The sequence below is a fragment of the Thalassophryne amazonica genome, chromosome 12 (assembly GCF_902500255.1).
Source record: "Thalassophryne amazonica chromosome 12, fThaAma1.1, whole genome shotgun sequence".
Classification (NCBI taxonomy): Eukaryota; Metazoa; Chordata; class Actinopteri; order Batrachoidiformes; family Batrachoididae; genus Thalassophryne; species Thalassophryne amazonica.
The window spans coordinates 96,295,687-96,312,286 of NC_047114.1; the positions used below are offsets into that span (position 1 = coordinate 96,295,687).

Consider the following 16,600-nt stretch of genomic DNA (forward strand, 5'->3'; position numbering starts at 1 on the left):
ACTGACAGGGACTAGAAGGAGAGAGCATATCTCACCCATATTGACCTCTCTTCATTGGCTTCCTGTTAATTCTAGAATAGAATTTAAAATTCTTCTTCTTACTTATAAGGTTTTGAATAATCAGGTCCCATCTTATCTTAGGGACCTCATAGTACCATATCACCCCAATAGAGCGCTTCGCTCTCAGACTGCAGGCTTACTTGTAGTTCCTAGGGTTTGTAAGAGTAGAATGGGAGGCAGAGCCTTCAGCTTTCAGGCTCCTCTCCTGTGGAACCAGCTCCCAATTCAGATCAGGGAGACAGACACCCTCTCTACTTTTAAGATTAGGCTTAAAACTTTCCTTTTTGCTAAAGCTTATAGTTAGGGCTGGATCAGGTGACCCTGAACCATCCCTTAGTTATGCTGCTATAGACTTAGACTGCTGGGGGGTTCCCATGATGCACTGAGTGTTTCTTTCTCTTTTAGCTCTGTATGCACCACTCTGCATTTAATCATTAGTGATCGATCTCTGCTCCCCTCCACAGCATGTCTTTTTCCTGGTTCTCTCCCTCAGCCCCAACCAGTCCCAGCAGAAGACTGCCCCTCCCTGAGCCTGGTTCTGCTGGAGGTTTCTTCCTGTTAAAAGGGAGTTTTTCCTTCCCACTGTCGCCAAGTGCTTGCTCACGGGGTCGTTTTGACCGTTGGGGTTTTTCCGTAATTATTGTATGGCCTTGCCTTACAATATAAAGCGCCTTGGGGCAACTGTTTGTTGTGATTTGGTGCTTTATAAATACAATTGATTTGATTTGATTTGATTTGAATGTCAAAGATAAAAGGCACATTTAAGATCAAAGAGATAAGGATCAAAGACAAAGGCTAAAAAATTAACACTTGATCTGGAACTGAACCAAAATTTAATAAACCTGACCTTGAACCAAGGCTGACTTCACCTTCAGATTCCGTTGAACTCTGTTGATGTTCTACTGAGATCAACTGATTCCTGCTGACAAACAAACAAGGAAAAGAAACCTGCTTGATGAGAGTAATAAAATGTTAGTCAGTGCTACTTTTTACAGACTGGAGCGGCACCGAGTTGCGCTCATGTTTGACCATTGATTGAAAGTTGAGGGTTTGATGGTGACCAGTTCTTTGGGACTGTGTTTGATTTTGGGTCGTGGCAGTGAAATGTGTGTGTTGTGTGTTTGACCAGTCTTTGCTGATGTTTAACGAGTGGCTGAAGAAATGCCTGCTGATCTTCCCTCACTTCTGCCTTGGACGGGGCCTCATAGACCTCGCAATGAACCAGGCTGTTACTGATGTTTATGCCAGATTTGGTAAGTGCTGAGATGTATTTTTAGATATTTTGCATCATATGTTGCAGTTGCATTTACAGTCTCACTGATGTCCTTGTAAAACTTTTACTGATTTATTCTTCAAAGAAAGAGTGCTAATGTACTAATGTAATGTATTTTTTCCTTCAGATAAAAAGAGTACAGTAGTTCACCTCCATGCCCGTGTTCTTCATAGCTGCAAATTAAATCTGTACATTATAAAACTGAGAAGATCATGCAGGTCTGTGTTCAGATATGATCATAGTATCTATTAGGTCACGTCAGGTCTGGGAGTATTCGCTGGTGTCGCACGTTGCTGAATTTACCGCACTGTGCCTTGGGTGCTGGTTGGTAACCACCCACACAAACAACTGGTTGATCCCAGTGTTTCAAAAGTATCTATTTGTTGCTGCTCGGTGAAACATGAGTGTCTTGTTTGGCTTTTTCAGTTTCTAGGGTCCTTAACACCGGAACATACACAGAAAAATGTGCCTGATATAAGTTTCCCTAAATAACCACAGTTATTCCAACAGTACAGAGATACCTAATGTCAAAACTGCTTAGCATCTAAGTCTTAGAGCCATCGTTGTTGTCGTGGCAATACCTCGGTGGTGAGGAAAGTGGACTCTTAGTTGAGTTGATCTAGAGACGTGTGCATTGGTTTATTTAACGTGGGAATGTTGTTGCACACCAACAAACACGAGGTGGGACCCTGAAGACTTGGACCTCCATCTTCTTGCAGAGGCATTGCCACCTTCCTCTGTCCATTGAGCTCATGACTCCATAAACTACGTATCTGTGAATCTCAAAGGCCGAGGGCCAACTTATGTGAAGTTGAGTGAATCTATCTGCATGTTCACTGCATTCAGACGCACTTCTGATGGCTGAGTCCAGGAAGTCTTTAATGGTCCATCCATGCTCTGACCGTTTGCCGACGGAGAGTGAAAAGTTGATTAACATTAATGTCCGCCACACTCTGCAGGAGCTAAGTGGATGTCAGTCGTCATGGTCTTGAAAAAAATTTTTCAACCTGCTTTAAATGTTTGACGTACATACTAAAAAGCCAGCAAGAGTCACACTTTGCTACCACTGTGTCTCCTCCACTAGTACTCCGTTACTGCGCCGTTCACCTCCACCAGCCAACGTCGGAGACTTGACTGGATGTACCGCACCGCCTCCTCTGGATCCCTTGGGCATGACGAAATATGTAGAATTATGAAGAAATGTGAAGGTAGAACCTGTCTTAACAAGGCAGCAATAGCAAGTGACGAAATCGCAGAGTTACGTTGCGTTTATATAGGTTACGTCACATGATGTCTCAAACGTTGAGTTGACACTCAGCTTTGCCAAGCTGCGCTATTGCCCCGCGGAGTGCACGACCTCTGTGCCTGCCATTGTTTGAGGCTTGACTGGACGCACCACCTCCTCTGGATCCCTTGGGCAGGTAGTAATAAGGACTAGGAATAAGGAAGGAAGGAACTACATTCCATAGTAAATCAGTGGACTGCTACCAAATGTCGCCGTCTGCTGGGCTACGTCGACCTGTGTTGAAGACAGGAAATTTGGATCGCTGGAGTGCACCTTCTCCGGTGTTTCACAGAGATTTTTGGGATTCTGCTACGTTAGGCCCATGAATGGGCTCTAAAAGCCTGGATCTTGGTCTTGATCCAAGATGATAGAAATCTCACATAGTCCATACTCCTCACTCAGCTTCTCGAGTGCTGCAGTCACATTTGCACTGAGTCCACAAATGTGTGGGACTTGAAAACACAAATATATTATAGATTTTGTGCATTAATGTAAAGGATGAGTTTGGATTCAGTGATCGGAAACGTTTCAGTCAGATTAAGACGTTAATGTCGTTATTGACGGGTGAAGCCGTTTCCTCAGCCAACGTCCGCTTTGTGACTGAGACTCAACTCTGGAGACAAAATGAACACTGATTCATTCAGGCTACAAGCACTTTAAGAAAATTACATTTGTGCAGTTTTTAGTCTCAAATACTGTACGTGGGTACTTGGTCTTGCTCGCTCAGTAAAGTGAGCTTTGAGTTCATGGTGGACTTTGTATTTTTCCAGGTGAAGAGCACAGAGTGGATCCTTTCCAGTGGGACTTTGTGGGGAAGAATGTTGTCTTCATGGCAGTGGAGGGCTTCATCTACTTCAGTTTAAATCTCCTCATCCAGTATCACTTCTTCTTGAACCACTGGTAAACGCAAGCTTAAATACACAGCATCTCAGCTTTGTTTCCGACAGATCACAGAGGTTTTTTTATTTCCAGTATTACAGCCGGGTTTTTCGATGTTGAGCTTCAGCACATAGGAGCTTCAGATGTCTGTGCTTCATTCTTAGTGTAAAGGATGCGTTGAGTCGTCCCACATATTAACCCTGTCTTGACACATTTCCAGACGACAAATCGCATAAAATTTGGAAATGCATATTTCACAAGAATCCAAGAAAAAGCATTTTGTAGCCATCTAGAACAAGTCTTGAGTCACGCGTGAGCCGAAAAGATCAAAGGCTAAACATCTTTAATGTTGTGTTTCTTGTTTCCGTTTTACGGCAAACACAGCAAACTATGATTTTTGTATATCGTTATACCTTTTTTTTTCAGTATAAGTCATAGAACCTCCCAAGCTATTTTAACAAAAATAAAAAGTGGGTTATAGTCCAAAAAATACAGTATTTCACACGATTCGAGGCTGTTGTAGGTGATCAAACTAATTCTACAGTGTTTCTGTTTCTGTCGTCGTCTTCAGGTTGTCGGACTACAAGCTGCCTCCAGTAAAAGACGAAGACAGCGACGTGGCAGCAGAGAGGAAGAGAATCTACGATGGAGGCAGCAAGTCCGACATTTTGCTGGTCAGAGACCTTTCGAAGGTAAAAAATTCCAAGTTATACAATATGCAATATTCAGACGTAGTACTACACCAAGCCTTTTCACCAAGTTTCAAGACATTGTTTAATTTTTTTTCTTAAACAATTTCTGCCAAGAATCCAACAAACTGACACAAGTGAAACTTGTCGGACACTCATACCTCCCGGGAGACCGAGTGGACCACCCCTGTCCTGTTTAGGATCATTAGAGAGTTCTGGGCCCAGTTATACCCACAGACAGACAATCGTAGGATATTGAGCACAAAACTTTGATCCTTATTGTGAGCTTGACCCTGACATCTCACCTGTTCTGATGACTGACCTGTGATCCTGAGTTTTGTTCCTGAATATCAACTTTGATCATATACCTGACCTTTGGTCCTGATGTTTATAACACTGCTCTTTAATCTTGATTGTTGATCTTTATTGTTCCTGGCTGACTTTTATCCTTTTCAGAGCTTTTATTTCTGACCTGCACCCCTGATGTTTGTCCCTGATCACTCATCTTTGATCCTTACCTTTGATCCTGATCCTAATATTTGAACCACTGATATTCCCAGTCACCATACTTATCTCCTGATCACTGTTCTTTGATCCTGAACATTGATGAAATTGCTGAACTTTGTTTGGATTACTAATCTTTGATCCTGATGATTCACCTTTGATCCTGACCCTTTTATTATGTTCCTAATATTTGAACTACTGATATTTCCAATTACCACACTTATATCCTGATCACTGTGCTTTGATCCTGAACATTGATGTCATTGCAGAACTTTATTTTGATCCCTAATCTTTGAGCCTGATGATTCACCTTTGATCCTGATCCTTTTATCCTGGTCCTAATATTTGAACCACTGATATCCCCAATCACCACTCTTATATCCTGATCACTGTGGTTTGAACCTGAACACTGATCTCATTGCAGAACCTTGTTTGGATTACTAATCTTTGATGCTGATGTTTCATCTTTGAGCCTGATCTTTGATTCTGGTCTCTAATCTTTGATTGATCATGGTTTTCAGCTTTGATTCTGATTGATGTTTGTTGCGTTTCTCCTGCACAGACGTATGTGGGCAGGAAGAGGGCGGCTGTGGATCGGATTTGTGTGGGCGTGTCTTCAGGAGAGGTAAAATCACTGACACAGCGCGCAGAGCTTCAGACCAGGTATTCAGCTGTGATCATCTCATACACAAGCTCTCGTACAGTCACTGAAGCTGGAGACGATATTCAAAGGTTTATTCACCTTCACTTACCAGGATGCTGAAGGTTCGAGTGTCTGCATGTGTTTACATGCGTTTTATATGAAGCCAAACACAATATTAGACTTTTATGTCAGACTTTTTAAATGTCGTATTTCAGTGACTTCTTTTCGGACCGGTCTCTATTTTTTTCCGTATTTGTCCTGGGGTCAGAGGACTGGTGTCCCGTTGAGATGAGGTGAACGTCGTGATGAGGTGCGTCGCGCTACTGCGCATGCGCACATCGCTCTACCCCAGACTTGAAGATGTCACCCGTCGAGATGAGGTGCCTCGCGCAACTGCACATGGGGAGATAATGTAACTCGCTCGATGTACAACTGCGCATGCGCATTTTGTTTTTTTTGTTTTTGTGTGTTTTTTCTGTCAAAGTTTTTTTTATTTATTAATTGTATTCAGTGTATTTATAGACTAGTAAGTAAAACATTTTCTGTATTTTACGTTAGGAGCATAACTGTATGTATATGTATATTTTGCCTGTCGAAATAAGCTAACTCCAGGTTAAAAATACTTATCGTTTTATAGTGAGTAGATTTTATACATTAGTACGTTCAGATGAACAATTTGTACATTTACTTGCCCATCAAAATAAGCGAACTTCGTCAAGTAATTTTTTCAGTGCACACATACGACGCACCTCATCTCGACAGAACACCGGTTGTCTTTTTGTCCTGTTAGTGTTTCGGCCTCTTGGGAGTGAACGGAGCTGGAAAAACAACAACCTTCAAGATGCTGACTGGTGACACTGACGTCACATCCGGGGAGTCCACTGTGGCTGGTTACAGGTAAACCCCCCCCCCCCCCCACACACACACACACAAAGAATAATAAAATAAAATCTCTATACGTCCCAAAGCATTCGGTGCTGGATCAGGTGATCAGATATGGAATCAATCAGTCAGCCAGTCCTGATATGACTGGACTCAGATCAGATGGTGCTCCAAATAGACAAATCAAGAACTAATGCTTAACAGTATTTTTTATTTTATGGATTGATTGATTTTTTTATTCAGTTTTATTTTTACTTCTTCCTCCTCCTTCTTCTTTCTCCTTCTTCATCTTCTTTCTCCTTCTTTTCCTCCCTTCTTCCTCCTTTCTTCTTCTTTCTCCTCCTTCCTTCTTTCTCCTTCTTTTCCTCCCTTCTTCTTCCTCCTTCCTTCTTCTTTCTCCTTCTTCTTCTTCCTCCTCCTTCGTCTTCTTTCTCCTTCTTTTCCTCCCTTCTTCTTCCTCCTTCCTTCTTCTTTCTCCTTTCTCTTCTTCCTCCTCCTCCTCTTCTTTCTCCTTCTTCCTCCTCTTCTTCTCCTCTTCTTCTTCCTCCTCCTTCGTCTTCTTTCTCCTTCTTTTCCTCCCTTCTTCTTCCTCCTTTCTTCTTCTTTCTCCTCCTTCCTCCTTCTTTCTTCTTTCTCCTTCTTCTTCGTCCTCCTCCTTCTTCCTCCTTCTTCTTCTTTCTCCTTCTTTTCCTCCTTCTTCCTCCTTCTTTGTCTTTCTCCTCCTTCATCCTTCTTTCTTCTTTCTCCTTTTCCTCCTTCTTCCTCCTTCTTTCTTCTTTCTCCTTCTTTTCCTCCTTCTTCCTTCTTCTTTCTTCTCCTTTTCTCCTCCTTCCTCCTTTTTTCTCCTCCTTCTTCCTCCTCCTTCTTCTTCTTCTTCCCTCTTCTTTCTCCTCCTTCTTCCGCCTCCTTCTTCTTCTTCTTCAACCTCCTGCTTCTACTTCGTTCTTCTTCTTCATCCTCCTTTTTCTGCCTCCTCCTTCCTCTTCTTTCTCCTCCTTCCTCTTCCTTCTTCTTCCTCCTCTTTCTTCCTTTCTTTTTTAAGCATCCTAACAGAGATTCTGGATGTGCACCAGAACATGGGCTACTGCCCACAGTTTGATGCCATTGATGAGCTCCTGACCGGCAGGGAGCACCTGTACCTCTACGCTCGTCTCAGAGGCGTCCCTGAGTCTGAGATCGCTCGAGTGAGTCACACTTGACATCTCATAAACCAGAAAGTCTCACATTATAACATAAATCATGTTATAGTTTTAGCTTAAAAATATGTTTTGTTCCCTCTGGCAAGGAGTTCATGATTTTATTGTATGCATTGTGAAAAGGTGTTGAAATGAGGTGCCGATGGAGGGAGTCTAATTGTTGGAATAAAGAAGAGTAGGTGAAATGTTTGTACAAATCTGGATCAAGGTGTGGATCTTGCTTCTGATCTGTAAAGATCAGATCTGAGATGTAAATGGACTCCATTTGTATAGCGCTTTTCCACCTGCTCTAGAGTCTCAAAGCGCTGTACAATGATGCATCACATACACACACACACACACACACACCGGTACCAGCATGACGCCGTATAGTTCACCACTGGGGGCAGCACCACATACAGTACCAGAAAACAGTGTAGAAGAAGCCGGGAGTTTAGCTTAGCATTTCATTTTATCTCGACTGGGGAAATACAACAATTATTAAATCTGTTTTTTCTTTTGTGTGTGCTGAAATCTTCAGGTTTGTCCATTTTATTCATTTGTTTCTTGGCACAGTTTATAATATCGTGCTGCAGAGTAAAAGCTCATAACAGTGAATCTAAAATCTATGTACCCTTAGTTACAGTATTGTCTGGAGTTTAAGTTGTGTTTTTGTTTTCAATATTATTATTATTATTAATAATAAGAAGAAGAATAGTTTATTTAGGGCTTATCTGGAAATCAAAGTACTAAAAACTAAAATCCAATAATGAAATAAGCAACAGTAATAAAAGTTCACTACAATAATACACAAAAAGCCCTAATTTAAGAGCTGATTATAAAATTAAAAAAAAAAAATCAAACACTCAGCTTTTTCGTGTAGTATTTTCAATGCTGTGGGCCAAACCACATCAAATACCATCCAGTATGTTGTCCATCACACATTTATTTGTCTACCTTACATATTTTTGGAGTTTAACAGTCTTTAAGTTACACACCAGAAGTGGAGGACTTCCTGCATGAAAACATTGTTCTGCTCTTCGTGTTGTGATGATCCAGTATTCTTTGTCCGTCTGACAATTTATTTTGTTCACACTGCCTCAAATAACAGTCAATATTTTGTGCATCACACATTTATTTGTCCAGCTTGCTTATTTTCGGGATTTAAAAGTCTTTATGTTAAGGACCAGCACAGGCTGTGGTGTGCACATGTGCTGCACTGAGTTTCTGGTGTGAGTAAAACTCAGGTCTGACTTATAGTCCAGAAACATGGTACCTGTCATCCTCTTACCTCCATTGGCCAGAGCTGGCCAACAGTGTCAAAGTGAAAGTGAACATTTCCTGGAATCCCACAGACTAAATTTTAGTATAATAGAGTGTAAAATACACTCTATTATAGAGTGAAATCAGCTCTACCGTCTTGTCAAATCAAGTGTTTCTGCGCCAATAGGAGTTGATTTTACACTGTGATAGTGTTACACTGTTACACTGTGATTTCACACTGTGATTTCGCACTGTAATAAAGTAGATTTAACTCTATTTGGACTGGGACCAAATGTAAATTTGACTCTGCAAAATTTACTGTGCGGGGAGTGTATTATTCACTCTATAATAGAGTGTAAAATACATTCTATTATAGACTGTATTATAGAGTGAAATCAGCTCTACCGTCTTGTCAAATCAAGTGTTTCTACTCCAATAGGAGTTGATTTTACACTGTGATAGAGCTGATTTAGCGCTGTGATAGAGTTGATTTAACTCTATTTGGACTGGGACCAAATGTAAATTTGACTCTGCAAAATTTACTGTGCGGGAGTGTATTATTCACTCTATAATAGAGTGTAAAATACATTCTATTATAGACTGTATTATAGAGTGAAATCAGCTCTACCGTCTTGTCAAATCAAGTGTTTCTACTCCAATAGGAGTTGATTTTACACTGTGATAGAGCTGATTTAGCGCTGTGATAGAGTTGATTTAACTCTATTTGGACTGGGACCAAATGTAAATTTGACTCTGCAAAATTTACTGTGTGGGAGTGTATTATTCACTCTATAATAGAGTGTAAAATACACTATTATAGAGTGAAATCAGCTCTACCGTCTTGTCAAATCAAGTGTTTCTACTCCAATAGGAGTTGATTTTACACTGTGATAGTGTTACACTCTGATTTCACACTGTGATTTCGCACTGTGATAGAGTGGATTTAACTCTATTTGGACTGGGACCAAATGTAAATTTGACTCTGCAAAATTTACTGTGCGGGAGTGTATTATTCACTCTATAATAGAGTGTAAAATACACTCTATAATAGACTCTATTATAGAGTGAAATCAGCTCTACCGTCTTGTCAAATCAAGTGTTTCTACTCCAATAGGAGTTGATTTTACACTGTGATAGAGCTGATTTAGCGCTGTGATAGAGTTGATTTAACTCTATTTGGAATGGGACCAAATGTAAATTTGACTCTGCAAAATTTACTATGTGGGAGTGTATTATTCACTCTATAATAGAGTGTAAAATACACTCTATTATAGAGTGAAATCAGCTCTACCGTCTTGTCAAATCAAGTGTTTCTGCTCCAATAGGAGTTGATTTTACACTGTGATAGTGTTACACTGTGATTTTACACTGTGATTTAGCACTGTGATAAAGTGGATTTAACTCTATTTGGACTGGGACCAAATGTAAATTTGACTCTGCAAAATTTACTGTGTGGGAGTGTATTATTCACTCTATAATAGAGTGTAAAATACACTATTGTAGAGTGAAATCAGCTCTACCGTCTTGTCAAATCAAGTGTTTCTACTCCAATAGGAGTTGATTTTACACTGTGATAGTACACTGTGATTTCGCACTGTGATAGAGTGGATTTAACTCTGTTTGGACTGGGACCAAATGTAAATTTGACTCTGCAAAATTTACTGTGCAGGAGTGTATTATTCACTCTATAATAGAGTGTAAAATACATTCTATTATAGACTGTATTATAGAGTGAAATCAGATCTACCGTCTTGTCAAATCAAGTGTTTCTACTCCAATAGGAGTTGATTTTACACTGTGATAGAGCTGATTTAGCGCTGTGATAGAGTTGATTTAACTCTATTTGGACTGGGACCAAATGTAAATTTGACTCTGCAAAATTTACTGTGTGGGAGTGTATTATTCACTCTATAATAGAGTGTAAAATACACTATTATAGAGTGAAATCAGCTCTACCGTCTTGTCAAATCAAGTGTTTCTACTCCAATAGGAGTTGATTTTACACTGTGATAGAGCTGATTTAGCGCTGTGATAGAGTTGATTTAACTCTATTTGGAATGGGACCAAATGTAAATTTGACTCTGCAAAATTTACTATGTGGGAGTGTATTATTCACTCTATAATAGAGTGTAAAATACACTCTATTATAGAGTGAAATCAGCTCTACCGTCTTGTCAAATCAAGTGTTTCTGCTCCAATAGGAGTTGATTTTACACTGTGATAGTGTTACACTGTGATTTTACACTGTGATTTAGCACTGTGATAAAGTGGATTTAACTCTATTTGGACTGGGACCAAATGTAAATTTGACTCTGCAAAATTTACTGTGTGGGAGTGTATTATTCACTCTATAATAGAGTGTAAAATACACTATTGTAGAGTGAAATCAGCTCTACCGTCTTGTCAAATCAAGTGTTTCTACTCCAATAGGAGTTGATTTTACACTGTGATAGTACACTGTGATTTCGCACTGTGATAGAGTGGATTTAACTCTGTTTGGACTGGGACCAAATGTAAATTTGACTCTGCAAAATTTACTGTGCAGGAGTGTATTATTCACTCTATAATAGAGTGTAAAATACATTCTATTATAGACTGTATTATAGAGTGAAATCAGCTCTACCGTCTTGTCAAATCAAGTGTTTCTACTCCAATAGGAGTTGATTTTACACTGTGATAGAGCTGATTTAGCGCTGTGATAGAGTTGATTTAACTCTATTTGGACTGGGACCAAATGTAAATTTGACTCTGCAAAATTTACTGTGTGGGAGTGTATTATTCACTCTATAATAGAGTGTAAAATACACTATTATAGAGTGAAATCAGCTCTACCGTCTTGTCAAATCAAGTGTTTCTACTCCAATAGGAGTTGATTTTACACTGTGATAGTGTTACACTGTGATTTCACACTGATTTCGCACTGTGATAGAGTGGATTTAACTCTATTTGGACTGGGACCAAATGTAAATTTGACTCTGCAAAATTTACTGTGCGGGAGTGTATTATTCACTCTATAATAGAGTGTAAAATACACTCTATTATAGAGTGAAATCAGCTCTACCGTCTTGTCAAATCAAGTGTTTCTACTCCAATAGGAGTTGATTTTACACTGTGATAGAGCTGACTTAGCGCTGTGATAGAGTTGATTTAACTCTATTTGGAATGGGACCAAATGTAAATTTGACTCTGCAAAATTTACTGTGTGGGAGTGTATTATTCACTCTATAATAGAGTGTAAAATACACTCTATTATAGACTCTATTATAGAGTGAAATCAGCTCTACCGTCTTGTCAAATCAAGTGTTTCTATTCCAATAGGAGTTGATTTAACACTGTGATAGAGCTGATTTAGCACTGTGATAGAGTTGATTTAACTCTATTTGGACTGGGACCAAATGTAAATTTGACTCTGCAAAATTTACTGTGCATGTAGGTTGATATTAGAGCAGCTAGCTCAGTGAGATAAGAAGTTGAGCTACCTATATGTAGACCTGGTTGTTGACCTATTTGTCAACCAAATAGCTCAACCAATTTGTGCCCTTGGATAAGTCACATCTGCTGTGTTGTCTCGGTCCACCCAGCTGTAAATGGATGCCAGTCCTAGGCTGGGGAAGTAACCTGTATTCAACTGGCATCCCATCCTGATGGAGTCATAGATTCTCATCCACGTTGTTCTACGGAATCAGATGATAAGCAACGGCATCAGTCAGCCTCAGGGCCTACTTGGGACTTACCTTGTCTTCTTCTTCCTGTAGGTGGCACAGTGGTGCATCCAGAAGTTGGGTCTGGCAGAGTATGCTGGCTGCTGTGCGGGGACGTACAGTGGAGGCAACAAGCGTAAACTCTCCACAGCTATTGCAATGATTGGTTGCCCAGCACTGGTACTTCTGGTAAGTTAGCTGGTGATGATGTGCCCATGAGCCTGTTCTTTGGGTTGTGGGCGTTTAATGCAGGCATTGATCAATGAAGAGGAGATCCAGATGGGAGACCATATGGGTTAGCTCAAGCCAGTTCTGTTCAGTTTGGCATAAATGTGAGCTGTTTGCTGTAGGATGACAGTGCTGATACTTTGGTCTCTGTTCATATGGAACTATTTGCTCATCACATGTGTATTTGCGTCTTGTATGCGTTTAGGACGAGCCAACGACGGGAATGGACCCCCACTCTCGGCGTTTCCTCTGGAATGCCATCATGAGTATTATTGAGGACGGCAGGGCTGTGGTGCTAACGTCACACAGGTCAACATCTAATCAGGAAACAAAGCCACTTAATAAGAGTCGACTGCAACATCTGAACAAATGCACTTAAATGTTCTGCCAAGAACTGTAGATTTGTTTTTGCTCCATGTGACCACAAACCGAGATAAAAAATAAAGATTTCCTTTTCCTCCCCATCAGTATGGAGGAGTGCGAGGCCCTTTGCACTCGACTGGCCATCATGGTCAATGGGACCTTCAAGTGTCTGGGGACCATACAGCACCTCAAATACAAGTAAGGAGAAGCTTGGAGTGGTATTTAAACATCAGGACAGCAAACAGTCATATGGAAATCTCCAAGATATCATTACCAAACATATTTGTTTCTAACACGTGATTGTTTCTCTGATTTGCATATTTTGTTTTTGTGAGCATTACCACATAATAATTTATTAAATGATTTAAAATACCATTACACTATTTGTTGTACATTTTATTGATGTAATTTGTGGTTTGAATGGATTCTGTATGCAAGAAAACAAAAAAACGACACTTCACTTGTGTTTGACATGATGTAATAAAGACATGCCATTTTTAAGGTATTCCAGGTGCCGGCCATCTTGGATTTAGCTATTTATATTCATAGGGGGAAAATTTAGCTGGACATGATATCTTTATTATTATTATTATTATTATTATTATGATATATCAAACAGTGTCTGTACATAATGTGGTGCTTCTACCATAAATTGTAGCGATATTTTATACATTTCTTCCCTGCTAATGGTATCATGTCCATGTTGACTGTACGATGGACGTGAACACATTCAGGACCGTGAAAAAGTATTGTGATGTCCAAGCACTGAATTTATCCATATGAAATGTCTCTTCTGTCTTCACACGGCATACCTTCATGCAGATTTGGTGACGGCTACATCGTGACCATGAAAATCAAGGCAGCTAAAGCGGGCTCGTCTCCAGATCTGCGATGCGTTGAGAGCTTTATGGAGAGCAGCTTCCCCGGCTGTGTTCAGAGGGAGAAACACTACAACACGCTACAGTACGAGATCGCCTCCTCCTCCCTGGCCAGGATCTTCCAGCTGGTGGTGGCCAATAAAGAGAAGCTCAGCATTGAAGACTACTCTGTGTCCCAAACAACACTGGACCAGGTGTGTAGAATGTCAGTGGTTGGCTGGTCTGTATAACACACAGTTACTGAAACATGTGGTGGGTTTTACAAATAAATCTGTATTTGTAAATTTGCCATTTTTTCATTTGTAAAAATCAATTTGAAAACTTAAAATTCTGTTTAAGTCCATCACTTTTAGCAAATGTGTGGCTGCTCACACTAGCATGAGCACTGGCAGCAGATGGCAGTGTGAGCAGCCACACATTCGCATGCAATGCGGCATGTGTGTCTAAACGTTAAAACCTTCAAAATTAGTGCTTTACTTTAAAACTAAAACATACAGCTGATATTTTCACTTTGTAAAACAACAGACGTGATGTTAATTTCAATAACTTGTCCGGAATTAGTTTTTTTTTTTATTATAACTATAAGTCAAAACTGTCTGCCTGTGCATAACTCCAGTGAAATGACCGGCAGTTCTGTATGGTGTGAAGAGAATTTTTTTTTTTCCTCTCTCCTTTCTGTCTGATCACCAGGTCTCTTTTGCTGAGAGAAGGCCGATCTGCGACAGAAGCACTGGCTCGTTGTTGTGTCAGTAGCTGCTGTGTACTGAAGTCAATACTGAAAGTTATCGGTTTAGCTTTTATCTGTAACTTCTGCTAAATTTTTTAGGGATTTATTGTTTTAGCTTATAAAAGTTAACTTTTTAGTTAGTGGATTAACGGTTATCAAAGCTAACTTTTTGGTTAGCTTTGCCCACCACTGTCTCCACGTGAGGACAGCAAGCACACACACGCGCATGTCCATCAAAACACGGTTCTGTAGCTGTGATGTCCAGGACCAGAGACAGCCAGTCACGTCCCCGTCCGTTCAGCGCACAGACCAAGGTGTCACTGTGTGATCAGATGAGAGGCGCTTCGCCTGTGGGGAGTGCAAACCACATTGACACGTGTTGTGGGGGGAGCCGCAACTCTGGCACGCCACATGCGTATTTGGCAACTTCACAGTTGCAGGGGTACTTAGACAAATTTCACATCCAGCTCAAAAGTGATTGTCTGCTGACTGTTGTCATGCTAACAGCACGAATGGCCACACATTTTCTAAGTGCCAAGCGAGCGGTGTAGATGTTCATGTGTCACCTGGAATTTGGCCGACACCTGCCATGAGAGGGAATGACTGGGCTCTCACAGGGCACCCTGTCTTTCATCTGCTGGTGTGCGCAAATAGTTGTAGCAACAGGTGTACGAGGCAGCAAAGGCAGCTACAATTTTACGCGTATTGCATACAATTCCTGCTTCATGCACAATTCTACCAAATTCGCACTACGTGTGAAGGGCCCTTAAGATTGACGAATCAGAAAAGTAACTATTAGTTACTTTTCTGATTCGTCAATCTTAAGAGTAATCAAGTAAGATTAGTAGTTACCTTATTAGTTACATTAATTATTAGTTACAAGTTGTCAGCAGCTGCCAATAAAATAACTAAAAAAGTAACTTTTCAAAGTAACTGTTGCAACACTGATTATTATTAGTAGTATCAGCTGTCTCTTGAGGTAGTTTTCTTTGTGCCCTAATAGTTCTCTGGAATCTGGGATAGGTGGCAGGTGATAGCTTTGTTGTTTCATTTCAGTCTCTGAATCAACCCTGTTCCCTGGGGCGAGTAATCAGCTCGTATTACATATGAAAAAATACCAATTAAGTGTCCCGAAAATCCTGTCAGACACCTGTTGATCTCATCGGCCTTTTTAGAGTAAAAATAAATAAATAATTTCTGATTTTTCTTTCAGGTGTTTGTTAATTTTGCCAAACAGCAGTTAGGAGAGGACGAGGACGTGACGCTCCATCCACGAACTATGGGAGCTCAAAAAGACAACAAGGTCTTACCAGCAAAGATGAAAACTTAAAAATGAACAGGACAAAACCTCTGCACCTGTTGACCAGATGTTAAGCTCTAAAAGCCATTTGCTGGATTTTATTAACCACATTTCTTGGCAAGGCTGTGTTAGTGTTACTTTTTTACTTTTACAACAGAAGCAGATGGAAGAAAAGCCACCAAATGTATTCGTAAATGGCACTTCTGTTCATTTTGATGTGCACACTTTTGAGCAAGGCACTTTACCTGGAATATAAAACACAAATTTATAGACTGGCTTTCATGAATATGCACGTTTCATTTATAATGAAAAAGTAGTATTTTTTTAAAGAAAATCTGCAGTAACACTTTCATTTTATGTAATATATATTGTAATTCACCAGGTGGCGCCATTTTATGATTGCTATTGTACAGTCTCTCACTCTTGATATATATCGTGTGTGTGTGTGTGTGTGTGTGTGTGTGTGTGTGTGTGTGTGTGCGCACGCGTATGCAAAATGGTCAATATACAAAGCAGTACATTATTATTAAAATAGTACTAAAAATGTCTTCCTGGCATCCGTCTGTCTGCGGGAGACGATGGTGTCGTGTCCAGTTTGTTTGCTGGCACTAAACTTGTACAATGTAATTAAAATGTTCTTGGGGTATACAGTTTGAAGAAAGTTTAAAAAATAAGTGTGAACAATAGTTGATGTTCCCAATAACATCAAAATAAAGGTTTGCGTACCAGATGGACACCATCGCAAATTAT

At 40.2% G+C, this 16,600-nt stretch overlaps 1 protein-coding gene across 1 annotated transcript in view; it reads left to right on the forward strand.

Moving 5' to 3' along the window:
- LOC117521828 (retinal-specific phospholipid-transporting ATPase ABCA4-like) overlaps positions 1-16,323 on the forward strand; it is a 98,991-nt gene extending 82,668 nt beyond the window's left edge. The window contains 11 exon segments of the mRNA XM_034183180.1: positions 1,190-1,313; positions 3,389-3,518; positions 4,069-4,189; positions 5,253-5,315; positions 6,124-6,230; positions 7,258-7,399; positions 12,409-12,543; positions 12,788-12,891; positions 13,051-13,143; positions 13,768-14,017; positions 15,764-16,323. Of these exon segments, the coding sequence (XP_034039071.1) occupies positions 1,190-1,313; positions 3,389-3,518; positions 4,069-4,189; positions 5,253-5,315; positions 6,124-6,230; positions 7,258-7,399; positions 12,409-12,543; positions 12,788-12,891; positions 13,051-13,143; positions 13,768-14,017; positions 15,764-15,880 (1,386 nt within the window). The 3' untranslated portion in view covers positions 15,881-16,323.
- The last annotated feature ends 277 nt before the right edge of the window (positions 16,324-16,600 follow it).